Below are 20,210 nucleotides of genomic sequence, written 5' to 3' on the forward strand. Positions count from 1 at the left end.
TGTCAAATATTCTTATGTAAATTTGAACAATTAAAAGCTGCAATATCCTTTCACTATCTATTAATAATCTGGTAGCTTAAGAGAAAATGAAAACATTTGCCTCCTTAAACTGATATTTTTGGGCTTTAAGGGATTTTTGTTGATAATATGGTATATATTGGCAACCAAATCCATGTGTGCTGTGAAAGGATTGCTGTGGCATAATGGAGCAGGAGATGACAAAAGACAGCAATCGCTGGAATGCTATGCACATAAAGCAGATGTGTGCTGCTGATGATTTTTGAACATGTTATTTCTTGATCCTGTTGGATGTGTACCGGAGCATACAGCCTGCTTAGCCACAGCTCCCAGAGTTTGTACACTGTGGGAATTTTGGTTTGAGAGGAGGTTGCACTGAAGATTTTTTGTGTTGAAACCTAATTGATCTGGTGGTCAAGACAGAGGGTTATTTTTGTCATTACGTTGTTTGTTTTTGTGGGGTTTTCATCTGTTTTATATCATTGTGCTTTTGAGCATATGGATTGTATGTATTTGTTAAAGCCTAAGGTCTGAGATACTTTGAGAAGTAGGGTATTACACTTAGACCAGTGGTCTAGTTCGTTAAAGCAAAATTATATGTAGTTTTGAATGTTACCACTAATTCTGTATGCTTTTGAATGTTACCAATGAGTCAATCAGTTACTGACACTGCTGGAAGGCAACATGTGGGGAAGTGCTTTAACGATGCATCTTCCTCTCTCTGAGTGATATTGGAAATGAAAATGCAGTTACGAGAATTGTATATCTTGACAAACAAAGCCTGTAGATACTGTACTGAATGTTTTGCACAGTAATTTGAAAATAAACCAAATAAAATCACCTAGTGCCATCTTACAAAAATGTTCCAAGGTATAAATTGATAATTGTGTGGTTTCTGAGGTAAAAAAAAAAAAAAAAATGTTATCAGAGGTTAAAACTATATGCTTTTACGAGGGATTGTATTGTGATTTTATGCAAATAACTATAGTGGTATCTCTTAACTTGTGTATTTGATGTAGTTTGTTTCCCATGTTTGAAAATAGTGAACAGATTCTGAGTTGTATGTTACGTAGTGTTGTACTAATCTCTGTAACTACATGAAATTTTGGAAATGGTAAATTCTCAGCTCGCAAGCAATTGATTGTGGTAGTGATAGGCTGGTATTTTTATTACTGTTATTTTTGGGATGCCTGTAGACATAGCCAATGCAAGCATACTGCCTGTGCTCTAGTGAGATGTCTTGCCTTATTTAAAGTTAGAAACAGCTGAAAAACATTGTGACTCCAACTTTTTGTGATAGCAAATTGAGGATAACAAATGGTTATGTATTCCTTGGCATTTCTTCAGTTGCTGTCCATTTTCTTTCATTCCCTTTTCTCAAATTTCTCATCCACCCTTATCAACAAGTATCCAACTGAACGGAAGTATAAACTTGCCAAAGCCAGAGAGGAACTGGTGCTCTGCCCTTCTCTGCTGCCTGCTCAGCAGGTTGAGGAAAGGTGTAGAGAACAGGAGGAGTTCTCTCCTTGTTCTTGTTTCTGTTACTAAGAGGAGAACACCCTTCGAGCAGTTTTACTCTAAACTCTAGTGTGGAGTGCAGTTTTGCTGTGCATCTGCACCATGCTCACTGGGGTTGGCAACAAACAGTGTAATAAAGCTGCATCAAGAGTGTGACGAATTTTGCTGCAGGTTATTGCAAGAACTTAAGTAATCTTAGGTGAATTATCCTGTATGCCCTTGTTTAATAAACAATATTGTTAGATAATGCTGACACTTGATAAATTTATATACGCTCTTCTAAAGGGGCATTAGTAGAAGGTGTTTGTATAGGCCCATTTTGGCTTTAGTTATGACTGGAAAGAGAAAACAAATACAAGATGCTGGGGCTGAAAAAGATCAGAGAACTGAGATCCTCTACAAGTAAAAGTTAACGTCTGTACTGAGAGCAAAGAAGAGAGACCTGTCTGCCATGCTGTGGAGGGCTGACCTTGAACTGCAGCCAGATACTGACCCTGCTGCTCACTTCCCACTCCTCACGAGGACAGGGGGAGGAAATAGGATGAAAAAGCTCATAGGCTGGGAAGAAGAGAGAGAACACATAACTGTTACGGGCAAAACAGACTCGACCTGGGAAAAATTAATTGAGCTAACTGCTAGTTAAAGTAGATTTGTATAGTGAGACACGAAGACAAAAATTAAAGCATCACCTACCCGTGCTCCCCTTTTCCCAGGCTCAGCTTCATTCCTTCACCACCGATGCCTCTCTACTTTTCACTGCCAACCTTCCAGCCCCAGAGTGGTGTGTGGTGGGCTTACAGATGGTACATAACAGTTCCTCTCTACCTCCTCATCCTCCTCATGCTTTTTCCCTTCTCCAGCCTGGGCTGCTCTCCACAGCCACTGCTGCTGTCAGGAAGACCTGCTCCAAGGCGGGCTGCTCTGCGTGGCGGCTGTTTCTTCAGGAAGCATTCAACCACTCCCAGCCATAGGGATCTTAGTGGTGGCCTCTTTCAAACTCTCCTGATAATACCAAAGACCTTTTTGGTTGTTCTTTCTGTGGGATATCTGACTGAGAAGAAAAAACACTCTGCAAAGCTGCCATAGAAGTGGAGACCCCATGGAAGCTGCTTCTCAGCCAGGAGAACAGATTGACTTCCCTGCAGACCAGAGGCGAGGCGGGAGGTGTGCACACTCACAGGGAGGGAAGGATTGTTTTAGACGTGTAGGACAGAACCACTGAACTGTGATCATGGGCTGTAAGGGTACTTATGGCACAGGCCACAAACACTCGCTCTGATAGTTGTGGTGGCATTGGCAGTAAAAATAAGTCCCAGGGCAGGACAAGAACTACAAAATGAAAACAGAATTTAAGGCTGTTAATGGTGGTTTTTTTTTTTTTTTTTTTTTTTTTTTTAATGCTTGGGACTGACAGTACAGAGCTCTGTTGAACTTTTTCAAGTTGTCATGTGCTTAAAAATTTGATACGATTTTCTTGAAATTTCTATGAAAATGTTATGAACAAAGCAGATATCTAGCATGGAAGAGCTCATCCTGAATATGAATTTAACAGAGTTTTAAGTGACTGAGGTTTTAGCAACATGAACTGGTCTTGTTAATGCCACATTTGATTTACATCTCTCTTTTAAGTGCTTAGTAGATGATGTTTGAAAGGAGTTCTTGTGCCTTATGTTCAAGTTTGTACATGGCTGGGCAGCACTAAGGGATGCTTGTGATCTTTATCCTGTTTTTTTGCCCTCATTTGTCCTTAGTTGTTTCTTAGAAAATGTGAGCTTGCTTTCTGCTGTAGGCATTGTGGACTGCAGAAGAATCTTACTTCAACCTAAGTTCTGAATAGTCTTAGTGGTGTTTTTGTTTGTTTGTTTTTGTTTATTTGGAAATGCAATTATTTAGCTTTTGACATGCTGTTTTATTCTGGAAAGGAGGTGTAATTCCTTGGACTCACAATGCTTGTGTGCTGGACAGAATTGATATATTGCTTGTGCAGTGGGAACTGTTCCAGTGAATAATAAAAAAGTGTCTGCATCTTATTTGTTATATGCTTTATGTTGAAGAAGAAATACTTGAACTTGGAAAATCTGTTAAATACTGAGAAAAACACTGTGAAGTATAATATATATATATATATTTTTAAAGTAACTTCAAAGCTTATGTACAGAGTGATGCTGTGGCTAGCAAAACAAATGCTAGTCCTAGATTACATATTGATTTAAAATTAAAAAAAAAAAGTTTTATAAACCTGAGGGAAAACAATTTTCAGCACAGTACAAAAATTCAAAGCATTCCTTTCTTTGAATGAGCAAGGACAAAGATGCAATGCTGTCCAAGTATTCTTACAGTCTGTGGCATTTGCCTTTGAACTTCTCTGTAGTGATCCTGTGAGTGTAAGCGCAGTCAAATTTAGTATAAAGTGGTAGAGGACAAACTGTCCACTGAGAGAGTACTCTACAAGGATATTGAGAAAGCAGGAGAACACAATGACTTGCCTCCATGCTGAAATGCCATGTTTATATTGCCATCAGATTTGCATATTTTTCAGGAGTTTGAGTAGTTTCTGCTGTTTTCCTTTATCTAATTGACTATATCAGAGCTCACCTGATCCCTTTGTCTTGTGCTCCAACCTGTTTGGTGGCCCTCTTTATGGTACTGAGGTCATTGCTTAACTGTTCCTGGGTGCACATTCCAACACGTACATGGTCTTTTTTTTTATTTGTTACTGCGCTACAGCTTTCTGAAAATACAAGTGGACTGACCCATTTTTTAAATCATGTTTGTCATCTAAAAATATTTGAGACAAGGGAAGCTAATTATATGGTACAACAAAGATTTATTTCATAGTAAGGAAGGTGCACAGCAGTTTCAAGATTTCTAAGGCAAAACACAAATTCATGACAATCCAAAGATTAAGGTTTCTTTTAACATGGTTAAATGCTTTCAGAATTACTTTGGCTTGCCCTGTGGTGAAACAGATGTAATTGGACACAGAAATGGTATATTAGGAATCTGAACCAAGTGTTGTGAAAGCTGATGGACTTGGCAGACATTTTCCAAAGGCTATGCATTTTTTTTCCTGGTTTACATCTTTTATTAATGGCCTGATGATTTTTTTTTTTTTTTTTAAGGTCTTGCTTAGCAATGAAGTCCCACACTGACTGCAGCTGTTAGGCTTGCCAGCATGCTGCATCTGGGTTTGCAGAGATCAGAAGAATGGCAAAAATATTCTAGATGGCATGCAGGAATATGGAAAGTATCATGTACCTGATACCACAGTGTAGTCTGGGAAACCAGATGGTTGAGACCCAAGTGAATTCTTGTGGTTGTGTAGTCTTTTCTACTTTGTGCTTGCTTTATTTGCTGCTCATGGAAATTGAATTCCTGCTTATAGGAAATTAATTTTTTTTGTTCTCAGAAATCATTGGTGTTTATCATATAGTGACTGTAATTTAAAATGAAATTTTGAAGAGAATAATCTAGAAAGTTTTTCATTTTGTCATTTAATTTCATATATTAAATTTTATTTTCATTTGTGAATATAGTATTTGTAAAAAGTAGCTTTAAGAAAAATATGCAACTGCTGTATATTGGGGTTTGTGAAAGGCAAGAGCAGTGCAAAATCCTAACCCTGCCCCAAAATTCACCTAAAGTGAGCTTTCAGTATGAAATATTTATATCTGTTTAGTAAGGGCTGTCATTATTGATATAAAGTAATTCGACTTCCTCTGGTGCTTTAAGATCAAATTTGTCTGCTGGCAAGTACTACAGTTAATAATGTGGCATATAGTATATGAAATGAAAACATGGACAAATATTAAACTGTCCTTCGAGTTTCTTTTAACTGAAAGAGGAGTGAGGAAAAGGACACAAGAATGTGTTATTACAAGTAAAAAGATGAAAAAAATCTGAACATGTTTATTTAAACTGTATTCCCTGCCTTTCCAAAGCACACAGATTAGAAACAAGCTGCAACACTTCTCTGGAAAAAAAAAATCAACAACTATTAAAATAATCAAAAGAATGTAAGATCCTTGTCAATTAGTAAGAATAATAAAAAGAAAGCATGGCAAAGAATGACAATGTTGTTGTTGTTTCATGGTAACTTTATAGGTTTCCTGGTGTTTGTTTTATTCAATGGAAAAGGAAGATTTTCAGAATATTTGTGAAACAGCAGTTTTAGGAAAAATCTATTTATTTTAATCTATTTTTTATTTTACTGTGTCTCTCTGAAAGAGACTGTAATTCTGCCCTGGAGTCTAGTGATTTTCTTGTTAAAACTTGATCAAAATTGATGTCTTAATAAGATCCTTCAATCCAGATGACACTGTTTTTAATACACTGAGGTTTATTTGATATGTTCCCAAGTAATGTGTGAAGTCAGTTTTAAGTCTTGCATGTAGGAGGTTCGCACAGTAGCAAGGGAGTACCTTTTCCCCTGGATGAACATTGGCACTGCTTTTACTTTCATGTTACTGAAAGTGGTTACAGCCAGAGGTCTTTGTTGCTTTTGTATCAAAGCAGCACGCAAACAAGAAAAGCCTGGTTGGTATTCATAGCTGCCTGTTGTTCTTCCACCCTAAATGTAATTCAGAATGAACTCAGGAAGGGTAGTAGCCCCAGGGCTCTCCAGACCTAGCAGAGCTTGGTTACAATGGCATGGGATCTTGTCATGCTGGAATGCTTCAACTCTGCTGCATGATTTACACTTTGATTTGGGAAAATGATTATAATAACTGCTTAAAAAACAGATTTTAAAAAAGGAATGTACTGTAAGATAAATCTAAGTATTAGTTGCAGATAACTGCTAATCATTTTAATGCTTTTCAACAGGTGGCAAAATAAAAAACACTGAAACAACAAATAAGGTCAGTTTGCATCTGAATTATCAAATGATTAGCTAGTACATTGTGCCTTATTACTGATTTTTTTTTAATCATTTATGAAGGTGTGCAACAAAATATTTTTTTGACAGAGAGAACAATAACAGCTAAGAGTTAGGAAGAAAATTTACTGAGCTTCTTATAAGTGAACAGCATACAGTAAACCATCTAGATATCTCAATTTAACATGTTAATCCAGTAATCACTTTTTAGAAAGTTTTATCTCTGAAGATAATTCCTGTCTTTTGTGCCTAGCTTTGCTCAAATTAGATCAAGTAGGACTGAAATTATGAGGGCGTTTTTTTTTTCTTCCTCTGCTGAGACCATTTATATCTGTGACTGAAGCAGTGTTGACAGGTGGGGTGGCTCTGTAGTGGTTACATGTAGTGTTGACCGAAACACTTGAGCATAGCAATTAGGTCTAAATCCTGTTTCCACCAGAAGGCCTCAACCGCTGTCTCCTGACTTGATATTCTTCCTTAGTTTGTGAGAGAATCAGTTAATTCGTGTGTGCTAACAATAACTGGAAGTGCAAAGATGGAATTAAAGAAGTGAAAATCATGTAAAGGAAAAGCCTGTAGAACTGCAGTTATATTTTGACCTTTTATTTTTCCACATTACTTAAAACATGTTTAATAGCACTGTATGTTACTTTTTACAACAAAATACTTTCATGTATTCATTTCCTGCTTATCACTGAAAACTTCATACAGTCAGAAGATGTCAGCACCTAAATCTTCATAATACTGTTCTGTAGTGCAGTTTTGTTTTGTTTGAGAAAAGAAATTTTTGTTAGAAATCTTTCTCTGTGTTCAACATTCTCTTATTTTTCTCTCAGTGCAAAAAGTTTTTAAGGGGGAAAAAAACAGTCTATTGGTAGCAAGGCCATAGTTTTAACATGAAACAAAGAGTTAACATTGGTGTTCATCCATTAATGAAAGAATACAAAAGTTTTACTTTTCTCATACTTGTTTTCTGTTTGCATATGATAACCTGTGCTTTATGAAACTATCGGACTCAGATGTATTAAAAAAAATAAAAACAATACAGCTATATTTTTATTTAGTGGTAGACTTGTATTTGGTTTTTTTAAGCTTGTTTTTCCAGGTGATAAATTGAACTATCTTTATCATTTGGATACATATTATAGCCCTTTAAAAATATGGAAATATCAAAAATTCAGGTATCCATGAAACTTATTGAAGAAAGGCAAAAATGGAAGTAGTAAAGTCTCCCCTTCCCACAATGTATTGTAAGTAAATTCTTGAGCATGGTATTTTTATACAAAGATATATTTTAATCATAAATGCCATTCTATTCCTCAGTCAAGTATTATGACAAATATAGGACACAAAGCCATTTTATTGCAATGATTATAACATCACTTCTCAACCTTATTTTAAAAAAAAACACAAAAAACTCCAGAGTTCTACGTCTTCATCTGGTATAAAGCAGCACATCTCTGAAGTCATACTGACACTTGGCTGCTGAGATTCCAGCCCTGGAGGTGGAGTAAGATACATTTAGCTACAAGAGTTTCAAAGCACTCTTAACAGAGCAGGTACAGACAAGTGCATTTCACCCCACCAGCATGTTTCAAATGGTGCGCTGGTTATATGGATTAAACTTTTAATGACATTTTTCATAAGAACAGCAGAAACATCAGGAGGATTGAAAAAAAAAAGCTAGACTATTTAAATAGATGATAAAAATCTTAACACTACTAGGTAGGCTAGTGTTAAATAAAAACAGTCTGTAGGTTTTTAATAAATTAAAAATATCCTTTGGGTTTGAGTCTGATGCAATATTTAGGGAGACTTTATACTATTCAGTGTCTAGATTTGTAGAGCTACTATAGTGCATTTCAAAGTACTATAGTGGTATGAAATTAGCCCCTTTGAAATAAATTATACAGTGGTTTGTGTAAAATTATAAAGGGATAGTAAGTAATTATCCTGGATCATATCTAGTGCAGCATTGGTAGACCAGGTGAATGTTTTTGTTTATTCATTTTCTGTGGAAACAATTTAGCATATGCAGGGCATGATTTCATGCTGGCACTTGTTAATGGATGAGTAATGAACTGGTCCACCAAACTCCTTGGAAACATGAAAGAATGAAGCTGTAGTTGAATAAAAATAATAAAGTGCTTTAAATGAGCATTTGTCATTTACTACATTGGTTCTCATTTCATGGTAGACACCAAAACCAACCGAATGAAATATGTTAGTGCTCTACAGTAAGTAAAATTGACCCTGTTGCTTACTGTAGTCAGTATGTCCATATCTTTTTTTGTCTTGATGTTAAACTTAGCTTACCGTGAGATCATAGAAGAAGCTTATAACACAGGTTGAACTTGCACAGACATAAAGATCACCATAAATATTCCCTATTTTAAAGTTTCCTTTTGGAAAAAAAAAAAAAAGTGGAGGTAAGAGGAAGGAAGTAAAGAGAGCAATCTGGAAACAGTTCATATCTCCAGTGTATGTAACCAGTTTGCCTGAAATACACTGTTCAGTTTTGTGAGACATATAAAAGGTTGTTGGGAATGTATAGAAATCTGAGAATTTATTCCAAGTCCATTGGGTGATTGCTGCTATAAAATGGATGCTTCTTCCATGGCTTCAATCCACCTAAAAAGGGCAGGAAGGAAAAAGTGGTACATATAAAATTAGGTTTCTTTTGGAAATAGAAGAACATAAAGCCTGAAGAGGACTGTATTTCTCATCCTAGCTCTAGTGAGGAACTATGGTTTTGTGATTAGAACAGGAAATATGAAACCACTGAAGTATGTTTAAAAGCAACAAAACCTCCCATAAACACCAATTTCCCTCCCTGTGTGTCCTGAGGTGCTGGCATTTTTACTTTGAATTTCATGATTATTTTACTAGGTGGAAGCAGTAGCAATAAATTGTGAAATCTGAACAATTATTTGTTGATGAGCAAACTAAGAGATGGATAAATAGAACACACAAATCAGGGAAGCTCCTGTACAAAAATCACATTTGACAGACTTCTAGGTATGATTCTTGAGACTCAGCCTCCTTTCTAACTATTCAAGGGAGCAAAAACACAACAGATTTGTAATCACCCACATCTCTCGCATGCAATTGGGCTTAGTGAACACTGAAAGCCATTTGTTTACTCCATTATGGTAGGAGATCTGAAGTGAAGGAGAGGAAAACCCTACTGAAGCTTTTACACCTGCACACTTCCAAGCGTGGAAGTCTATCCCCATACCTCTGTGCTGAATTGTTATCCTCTGCTCGGAAGCTATAAAACAGAGTCTGCTTGTGGTAGAGATGGAAAACTGTATCCATACTTCCTTCCTCCTTTTCTGGGGCAACAGTAAAACCCAACAAAGGCAAACTTTCTGTGGCAACTTTGTCCTGAAAACGAACAAGAAGTGAACCAAAAATTAGAAGGCTTGTAACAGCTTGTGGGCTTTTTTCTGAAGACCAGTCATGATACAACCTCTCTCTGGGCTGCAAAAGCAGTAGTATCAGTCTTATGCTGGACTGGTGGCTCTTAAACAGGAACAGTGCCGGTGCATACTTGCACATGTTCACCTAGTCTTAGTCCTGAATTCCAACAACACCTCTAAAAGTCCAGTTATTCATGGTCATCCACAAGGTCAAATTGCCTGTAACTTTCATGGCTACCTTCGACATAATGGTCCACAAGGTAAACTGCAAGGTTGCTGACAGTATGGGACGTGCAGCAACACTTCTGAAAGTTTGAGAGACAGCTCAGTCTCAGTTGTGTTACTTTGAACCACTTTTGTTTGCTGAATGCAAATAGTAGTCTGATTGGTACCTTGTCATTTCCTTTCATAGCAACTTTCATAGCAACTAGCAACTTTTTTTTAGAAGCATGCACTATGTCAAATAGCATGCTCGCACTCAACAATGAGGCTTCAAAATTTCTGAATTGGTAATGCAGTTCAGTGTTAATTTACCCCCAAGAAACAGCCATGAATTTTGCTTGCCAAACACGGCTTTTTATAAGTTAAAGAAACAATAAGCATTATTCATACTGCCATTCACCTGTCACTGAAAGCTGCAGTTTTGGCCACTATATCTGGGTAATCTTTTCTCTAAGTGTATAATGTTTTCAGTGTGTGTATGTTGCCTTTGCTTCTGCTCTTAGAAACTGAATTGCAAACTGGGAACATAAAGTTTAGTTAGTCATCCACTGCTCTTTCCCTATCACTGAACCAGATCGCTTCAAAAGTCAAAGAAGTAAGTAGTGTCTTGGATACAGAATTTGATGGTAATAGTCTGAATTGCAGAGTTCAGCAAAAGTCATAAGAGGCTGCAGGGCCTTGGAAAAAAGTCTACTTCAAAATTACATGGTCTAAATGTAAAGGAAGCAGGCAGAAAAAATAAGAGGTTACTAACTATACAGCAGCACTGCTGAAGCAATCGATAAGTTAGTTTCTGATGATGGCCAAATGAACTCTTTTGTGCCTCAATCTCATCTGTTTAAAGGGCATTATGATGCTTCATGCCTCACACTGGTGAAGAAAATTTAAATAATTGACATTTGCAAAGTGTTCTGAGGGCTTAAAATATCAAACATTGCTGTTACTACAATTCTTGCATTGTGGCCTTTGTCTAGCAAAATTAATTTTTATGCTTCTGCTTATGAAACCTGTCAGTCATAACCACCCGTTGTATTGCATTTACTTCAAGTTTACTGGACTGCAGCTATTCACAAAGGAGAAGAAATTAAAATATGAAAAGGGACTAGGAAGAGAAAAAGTACATAAAAATGCTTCAGTTGAGACCCAATCTCCTTGGCTACAAGGAGGAGCTTACAGGCCAATACAGAAAGCAGTAGTCTCACCTCTCCAGATTGTCTCCTGTCTTTCCCTGTTGATACTAGTAGGATATATATATACACGTCATATTTATACTTGCAAAAGTACAAGATTCTCCTCACCACCAGAAATGGATTACAGTGCCATCTATAAAAAAATCTGGCAGTTACCTTGAAGTATTTGTGTGTAAATACCTAGACTAAGGTTGACAGTATATAGCAGCACCAGCAAAAAGTCAAATAATGAAGGGCAATTTGTTAAGAGAGTTACTGAGGTCCACCCAGGTTTGTGGCTGAGTCCCTCTGATAAGGATAGCTGCCCAGGAACTCAGTCTGTTAGAACCAGCTCTCAGAGGTTCTGCGGAGAGGTGACTGCAGAGAGCAAAAGAGGAAAGTCAGTTAAGAAACTATTTTAAGTCAGATTGCACAGTACCTCATTTGCTGTGTAAGTATAGAGGACTTTGCCTTTGATAACAAACCAGCGTTTCTTCCAGTGTCTTTTGCCTCTCTTACATCTACTGAGGTAACCACTGATGGTAGCTCCCTCTCCCGAGGCTGCCACCTGGAGGAGAGTAGGAGAAAGCAGGATTTGTGACAGCAGAGGCTTTTCCCCTCCTGATTAGGCATGTTCATCTCATACTAGACAACTAGGGCTATGTCCATGAAACCATAAGTAGACCACTAAAAATATGGAGAAATCAAAAGCATAAGTGTGATATTACTGTTCTTTTTTTTACTGTTAGAAGATGTTTTGTTAAATTTAGTTCTCAGTAACACATGGAAAATATGCAACCAAATTGTTACTAAGGTCAGCAAGTTTACAGTTGTGTTCTGAGAAGGTGTACTTGTCCTTTTTCCCAGCCTATTTTCTGGGGGGGAGGAGGAGAGGAGGCAGCTGAGGGGGGTGAGGTGGTAAACTGAAAGTACATGCTTCTAATACGGAAAGACAGTCCTTTGGCTGAACACCTCTAAGATGTGGGTATATATAAAACTATTGCAAAGTCCTAAATTCATTTATGTCAATAAATTGATAGTGACAATTTCATTTGCGGTGTAATATTTCTGAGGAAAGTTACACAGAAATATTTTGAGATCTAAGCCATTAACGATCTTAAGGATCCACATTTTGAGTGAATGGAACTATGCACACGCACACCTGCACATAATGCAGTATGCATCATTAATTGCAGTAGTTAATTGCAATTATACCAAATTACAAACAAAGGCCAGAGGTTCAAAACCAGCCTTTCTAACACTGCCAGAATAGAAGACTGAGCAGTATCATAACAGTGTATTGCAGCAGAATAAAAATATTCCAAGACCTGGGTAAAACAGATTAGAAAAAAGTTATGCATCAATGCTACCATGAGACAGTTCACCTTAATAAACATGTGCTGCCTCCTTGTGGATAGAAAGACAATACTATTGTCATAACAGCTGAATTTTGGCCTCCGTTCTTTGCAGTATCCAGTTTTTGTGTTTGTGTTACATGCTTGTATTTTTGGTTTAGTTTCACCTCAGTACAAATAAACCTCAAGAATTTCCCATGTCTTGACATAACAATGAGTTCAGCAAGATGTTTTCACCTTATTATCTTTAATATAATCTCAACAGAATGTCTGGGGAAGTGCATCTGTGTCTCTTTTGCCTCAGGGAATAGTCAGCATGCTGCTGGAGTAGGGATACGACTTCTTTAGGGCACATGTCATTTTAGATCCCAGCTGGAAACACCACCTCTGTGTTAAGAGTCTATACATAAATCATAAAGCATTGATTTTATTTTATTATTTTAAAGCCTTTCTGCCATTTGTAACAGTCCCACGTTGGACACAAACCAATATGCAGTTCCCTGTAGCCTTCTCTTCCTTGTTGTGTGCTACAACTTGAAATTTCAGGGCTGACAAGGAGACCTGTGCCCTGCATTTAAGATCGTTACTAAAATCTTCTCATCAAAGTGGCTTGTTGAGCACTTCCACCCTCTCCTTCAGTACCCTTGTATGAATCCCATCCAGCCCCATAGACTTACGAACATTGAAAGGATGTAATAGGTCACTTACAGTTTCCCATTTAATTACAGGGGCTTCATCTCACACCCTGTCACCATCTTCCAACTCAGAGGGGCTGGGTACACTGAGAACAAATAGCCTTACTAATAAACACTGAGGCAAAAAAGGCATTAAATACCTCAGCCTTACTTCATCTTTTGTCACAGTGTTTTCCATCACATCCAATAAAGGATGGAGATTCTTTTTAAAAAAGTCTATTTTGTCTTCTTCTGCACTAGCCAAATTAAGTTCCAGTTGGGCTTTGGCCCTTCTAATTTTCTCCCTGTGCAACTTGACACCTCTGTAATCCTCCTGAGTTCTCTTTGCTTTCTTCCAGAGTTCATGAGCTCTCTTTTTCTTCCTGAGTTTCTGAAGAAGCTATGATTAATACTTGCTGATTTCAGTGAAATGTGAGTACTTTACTGTGTTCAGGTTCAATAGGCAACTTTGCTACCTAGACTGTATCAACATGATTGACACCTTGTTCCTGGAAAGAAAATTAATATAGCTGGAAAAACTGTGGTCCCTTTGAAACAGGTGGGGATTTTGCTTGTTTACATTGGTGGGATCAAGATTTTATCAATTTTATTTGAAATACTTTGGTTTGAGCTGGGGGGAAAATGACTGATTAAATGTGCACTCCTGAATTACTTGCCAAAGAGTAGAGTCGATTCCCTAAGTGGTATTTTATTTTTTGAAATCGAAGTAAAATTTCAGAAGTAAGTGTCTTGTCATAAAAAGTAACTGACTGACAGCAAATCATGCTCTGTTGATACTTGTGAAGGCCTACGACCTGCCTTCTTTTATTAGCTACTACTGTGAGGTGGTCTTAGTTTTTTCTGAAGACATTACAGGTTGATGAAGTAATTAAAGTAAGCTGCTCTAATTCGGGTTTCTTAGTGGGCTGAAGAAGCTTCTGTGGCATCTTCAGAGCTCAGAGTACTTTGTGTTTGAAATACTAGTGTGAAAAATAGAAAAGATAATTGCATGATGCAAGTAGACCAGGGCATGGGCTGAGCCCACTGCACACAGAATAAATTATAAACATAGCTGATGAAATAGCACACAGTTCTGTGCAGCTCCTTGCCTTTCTCAGGCAGCTTGGTCCTACCTCCATAAGAGCTGAAGGAATCTTCTTCTGTTTCTTAAAAGATGAGTAATGGATATTGTGGAAGACAGAGAAGGCACTGCTTGAACACCTGGATGAAGTTGGAGGGAAGCTCACACTTAGTGGCCGCTCTGCAAGATTAGGAAAATTCAGAAGGGAAGGGGGAAATAGGTGAATCGGTACATATCATAGTAGGCGTAAGAGACACATGATACACTAATGCAAACCAGCTATGGAAAATGCAATGCCTCCTCCATAGCTGTTTATTTCAGCTTTTCTTTTGAATTACCCCTTTAAGTCTGGCTAGCTTGCTGGATTTCATAGCACCCTAGGGTAATGGTAATAACCTACAGCTTCTTGAAAGCAGCCTGCAAGAAAGTTGACAAAGCACTAAACACAGTTTGTTTTCTTCCAAGTTAAAATCAAAATTAACCAAATGGCTTTTCCATCTCACTCTCTGTTCTGTAACATCTCTGCAGGATGGATTCACTAATGGGACATTCTTTCTGTATAAAACTCTTGAGAACTCTGTATTAAGAACACTTTGAGTTCTGCAAGGGAGACAGTTTTTCTGTCTGCTTGTCAAGTCTTCATCACCCCTTGTTGTCTGAGTTCACACCTTCATGATTCTCTTCTGGCAACACACATTATCAGGAAGTTTTGGTAAAGCTCAGCATTGTTTTAGCACAAATCTGAGTTATCAATTCTTGGGCACGCAATGGCTTGGGAATGCTTTGGCTGTTGTGACAGCATCAGTTCATGTGTTTGCTTGGCTAGTGTTAATTTCTTTAATCAGAATGGAAAACTAAATTCACCTGTCCCTGTTATTTTAGCTGTGACACTGGAACGTGCCTACTTTTAGGGATTGTCTACGTGAATAATTGTGGGAGAACATTATTTCATGTTCATTCTCTGTTCATATATACATTTTTTTAATGTTTGTATTATATATATATATATATATATAACCCCCCCACCCCAATTTATCTTTGATTTGGATGTGTATTTAAAATGGAACAGGGACTCACAGTGGGACAATAACATACAGAGTTCTAGTTAAGCCATAGCTCTTCTGCTTTGAATTTGTGCTTTCATCTATTCCAAGATTAACTTCCCATGTAGAAAAGCTCTTAGAGGCTCTGTACTTTGCTTAGGCATTTCTTGTTGTAAAAGCTACAACAAGGGTGAGGACAGAATGAGGAATAGTAAAGCCACTGTTTTCCTATAATGGATAATTCAGTAGAAATGACAAGGAATAGCTATCAGCTATAATGTTTGCATCTCACACTTCTTGCCGCAATTCTGGCTTATCAAAAGGCCGGAGAAACCCTCAGAGGACAGTCTGGCTTTCTAATAAAGTTTTAGCTGCCATACAGCCTGCCACTCTCGGGACGTCAATACACATGCCTCATGCTTGAAATGAGAAATCCTGTCACAAAACTTAACATAGTAGGCAGGTCCTAAAACCCTCCCTGTTATATAAACAGGCACCAGATTTGTCAGTTTTGCCAAGAATGAAGGAATCTTACCTCTTTTCTTCAGTTCCATATAGCAGCTGTCGCAGACTTTGGCTGCTTGATCTTTGAGGTACTTCAGAGGGTACTTGTTTCTTGAACAATTCCGACATACAATCTGTTCCAGAAAGGAGAGATACATGTAAATATAATTTTAATTGGTACATATGCACATACAGAAGAAATCCTTTGAGTTGTTTGGGAGAGGAAGATGAATAGTGGAGCAGATACGACTCTGCTACATCAGTGTCAATCCTGGTAAGTCTACTGATTGAACTGTGATTGCTGTAGATTTACACTGTTGTAAGCCAAGCAGAACTGATCACAGAATTTAGCTGCACACCATTGCTATGCTTATCTCTACAGGAACTTACACCTTTCCCCCTATTAAAGCACAGAAAAGCCACTTTAATATTGCTCCTGTTTTCATAGTTTTGTTAGTAACATTATTTTCTGAAGCAAGCTTGCATGTTCCCACTATCCCTGTCTATGTACTGACTGATTTTTCTCTGTGAATTTGGGAAAAAAATGTTTTTTCACACTAGCAGAAATTAAAAATTAAAAATAATAATTAAAAAAAACCACAAAACAAATCAAAAAAACACTGAGACTAAAAGAGAACCTTGGTTCAAAACAGGACTGTAAATTTGTATGTATAAACAAATCTCTGGAGTCAGAGAGGAGTGATAAAGGAACAAGAACACTGGGAAGCCTATAGATCCTCGTGGCTTTAGGGCAAACGGCAGCAGCTCATCAGTGGTGCATAGAGAAAGCTTTCCCTTTGGTTACTGACTAAACCATTCCCTGTCACTGAATTTCATCACTTTTTTTGGAAGATAATTTTAGTAGCTGTTATTAGGGACAGGACATGGATTTTGGACTGCTCTGGTCCATATCTTTAATCTGTATTTTTAGTGTATTGCTTCATTGTCTCTAGTTCTAGCTGCAGATCAGATACAACAGCTGGACTCAGCAACAATTACCATGTAAGCCTTCAACTACCAGCCTTTGGGAATTAATTTGCCTCTCAAGGGAAGGTTGCTGTTGTTCCTACTAGTCATTAGAAACCTAATCACCTAATCTAACAGAGCACTAACAGTTTGGGAAGCCAAATTCTGGTCTTAATGTTGCTACAAGTTTGTAGAAATTACACCAGTGGCAGCCAGTGTCTTAGAAGTGTGAATACAGCCTCCCTGAGGAGCTGTACATCTCTTACCTTCCCACAGGCATGGCAATGATGTCGCCTCAAAGTGAGGGTAAAGTCACAGCCACAGTTCATGCACATCATGACGTGGGACACAGGTACCAAAGTAGGAGGCCTCTCACCCAAGGTTATTCCAAGCTTCTCCCTTAGCTTAAAATCCAACAAGAATGAATTAAGAAGCATCCACACTTCCAAAGTACAAAGTGACTTCCCTCATACAGTTTTTTCATTGCAGTCCACCTGCTACAATCCCCATTTTTTCTAATTCTCGATGCACGTTGAGATGGAGGTGCTTCAGCACTGAAAGTCTATGGCCAATCAGTACATGGTGCTGTGAAAGCCAGAGTCACAACAGGTAAGAATCAATGTAGATCTGTTGTTACTGGTCAGGCACTGACAATCTTCCACATCAGAAAGATTTTATTCATTGTATATGCAAATTGTCGGTAAGAACATGAGTTAAAGCCATCTTTTTATTAGCAGTTTTTGAAATAGTATCCCTAAAAAGCTCCATAGTTTTCAGCTGAAAAGGGGCTGAGCTCATTATTTCATTATACCTTGGAGCAGTTTTATCACTGGGGAAGAGAAAGGACAGAAAACAGTAAAAGCTTGTTTCTTTTCCAAAGCAAACTGTGATGTGCACAAAGAGGAATTTATCCCCACACAATCCAAATATATGTAAGCAGCTTTAGAAAATGTATTCACTATTCATATTACATTGGAATGCACCAGGCTGCAGTTGTGCAAGTGCCTATGCCTGTTCTCCAAGCCCATGGAGCCATGGTCGATGTGAAACTGAACCTAATTTAATAAGCCACTGCTGAGATGCGGGCGTTACTTCTGGTTCAGCACAGAAATATCTGGGGTACCACACTTTCAGTTCACAACAGTGTAGTGTTTGGCACAGGTAGTGCACATTCTTGTGCCCTTGAAGGACTGTTTGCTAGGAAGGTTTGCTATGAGGAAAATAGACTCCTGCAAGTAAATAGGATGTAATTCCTCCAAATTTCTTCTTGTGCACATTAAGATTTACATCAGAAGTAGAGCTGCAAAAGAAATTATTTTTTCATGTGTTGAAAAAGGCTTTGATTTAAGTTGCTATTCAATAGAATTTCTAATTTTTATTGTTAAAAATTTGAAAGCAGCTTAACTTCAGGGCAGCAAGAAAATTCTGTTTTGTTTTTGGATTTTTTCTTCTGGAAATCTTCAAAACCTAAGTGCCCCTCTTTTTTTTTTTTTTAGTTTTCTTTATTTAGTAAAATCATAGGGTTCTGCTTAATCTAAAATAGCACTTTTACTTTTGTCAAGCACATTCTTTGCCTTCATAACTGAGAGTAGTACAATTGAAATCAATGAGAAAGCAACAATATACATCAATTGTGCAGGTTCAATTAGAATATTGCTGGTGAGGTTTGCATTGGCAGTGGCTTTATTGTTTGTATAATATTAGTATAACTAATGGGTAGTTTTGTTTTCTTACATCTACAGAGTTCGTACCTATTTTTTTGATCATCCAGGATAGTTACTGTTTAGGACCAAATTTTGCTAGTCTTCCTCCATGAGAACTCATATTTAAGCAAAGACCACAGAATACAGAGTGTGATTAACATTTCAGGTGGCCTCTCAAACCATGAACTGTGGTATGAGGTTTGTTATTTAGGCTTGACATACCAATTTAAATGAAAACAGTAAGAATGTCCTGCCCTAGGAACTCTGCATTTTATAACCCTCCTCCCTTTCCTCCTTCCCACTCCCTCTCCCTGTGTGTGTCCCCACTGCCCTCCCACTTCCCCTTCAAGCACTGAAAGATTTGGCTTCCTCTTACCTCCACGTTGCTGTGGAAGGTGGAAGTATTGTGAGCTTTGTAGTCATCAGGGATGTGCCTGCTGATGCAGCTGTACCAGTCATCCCTTTCCAAGCAAGAGCTGTGGAATGAAATACAGCAAAGCAGTCAATGCCATGCACATCAGGAACCAAAACAAGCGGATCTGGATCTGAGGAGAAAATCTTCACTTTATGAATGTTTGATTTTACCCACTCATGCATTGAACCAGTTGTTTTCAACCGGGAACAAAACTGACTGTTGTATTTATTCAGCTGGGTGATTAGTGTAGATCAATGGTTATGACTGTGACCAAGCAGGAAGTAAGTGCTCAGAAATGTTTTTCAAAGTAGTTTCTGACTTTTCTACAAGCTGCTCAATCCTAGATCACATTAGACTATAAAATGTTTCTTCTGCCATGTCTGCCCTAGCTATTAGGCACTCTAAGGCATGTAGTGTTGGCATGGGTTGCTCAGAATAAGCGTGTTTGTGCTCATCTCTACAGCATTTCCTCTAGTTGCAATTATGCGTGGAGGCTAGTAGTTCTCTGAACTGGCCCCTAGATGCCCCCTTTGCACTAGACAAAACACGGAGCACTTCGTGCTTCCTTGTCAGTCCAGCCGCCAGAGAAAAGCAGCCGGGCTCTTAATGCCTGTTACTTCCCAGATGCATTTTTTCTTGTAGGACCAGTAGCTGGTCCTGCATATGTTAGCTGGCTTTCATGTTGTGACTTCAAACTGTGTGCATAATGTCCGTCTGAAATTGTGAACAGCTCTAGTTGTTTTCAGCATCAGTCAAAGGAGAGGATGCAGCTCAATGTGTTGTTCTCCCCTCCCTGAGTCATACTAGCTACTCACATTAAAGCTATCCACTAAAGTTCCTTTTAAAACTAAGCACTGGCGTCACTGCCAGCTGCTGTTCATCTGTGATTTCCATACACTATGCTCAGGAAGGCCACCAAACAAGACATCTAAGGACAATTTGTCCAATTTGTCTTTTGTGGTCTTAAAAAAAAAAGCGGGGGGGGGGGGGAGGCGGAAGAGACGAAGTGCCAGAGTTAATCAATGATCCCTGGCTTGGCATTCCTCTGCACCCTGAACATAAGCCCTCATCTGTCAAAAACACCAGCAGTCATTCTGTTTACTCATAAGAGAAACTGAATGGAATGGGATTTTGTCACAGTGCTACCCACTGTTGCTCTGAATTAGTCTCACAGGGTGATACACTGACTGCATTCTCCCAGTGCTCTGTTGTTTTATAAGGGCACCAGATGGTTACCCCTGTGT

The 20,210-nt window shown here is 38.2% G+C and overlaps 1 protein-coding gene across 1 annotated transcript in view; it reads right to left on the bottom strand.

The window, feature by feature from the left end:
* Positions 1–6,999: 6,999 nt before the first annotated feature.
* FGD5 (FYVE, RhoGEF and PH domain containing 5) overlaps positions 7,000–20,210 on the bottom strand; it is a 100,563-nt gene continuing 87,352 nt past the window's right edge. The window contains exons 15-21 of the mRNA XM_040568382.1: positions 18,928–19,027; positions 17,115–17,252; positions 15,914–16,016; positions 14,388–14,515; positions 11,665–11,793; positions 9,651–9,799; positions 7,000–9,043 (exon numbers count right to left, since the gene is read on the bottom strand). Of these exons, the coding sequence (XP_040424316.1) occupies positions 9,007–9,043; positions 9,651–9,799; positions 11,665–11,793; positions 14,388–14,515; positions 15,914–16,016; positions 17,115–17,252; positions 18,928–19,027 (784 nt within the window). The 3' untranslated portion in view covers positions 7,000–9,006. The remainder of the gene's footprint in view (positions 9,044–9,650; positions 9,800–11,664; positions 11,794–14,387; positions 14,516–15,913; positions 16,017–17,114; positions 17,253–18,927; positions 19,028–20,210) is intronic.

Source organism: Cygnus olor, chromosome 10 (assembly GCF_009769625.2).
Source record: "Cygnus olor isolate bCygOlo1 chromosome 10, bCygOlo1.pri.v2, whole genome shotgun sequence".
Lineage (NCBI taxonomy): Eukaryota > Metazoa > Chordata > Aves > Anseriformes > Anatidae > Cygnus > Cygnus olor.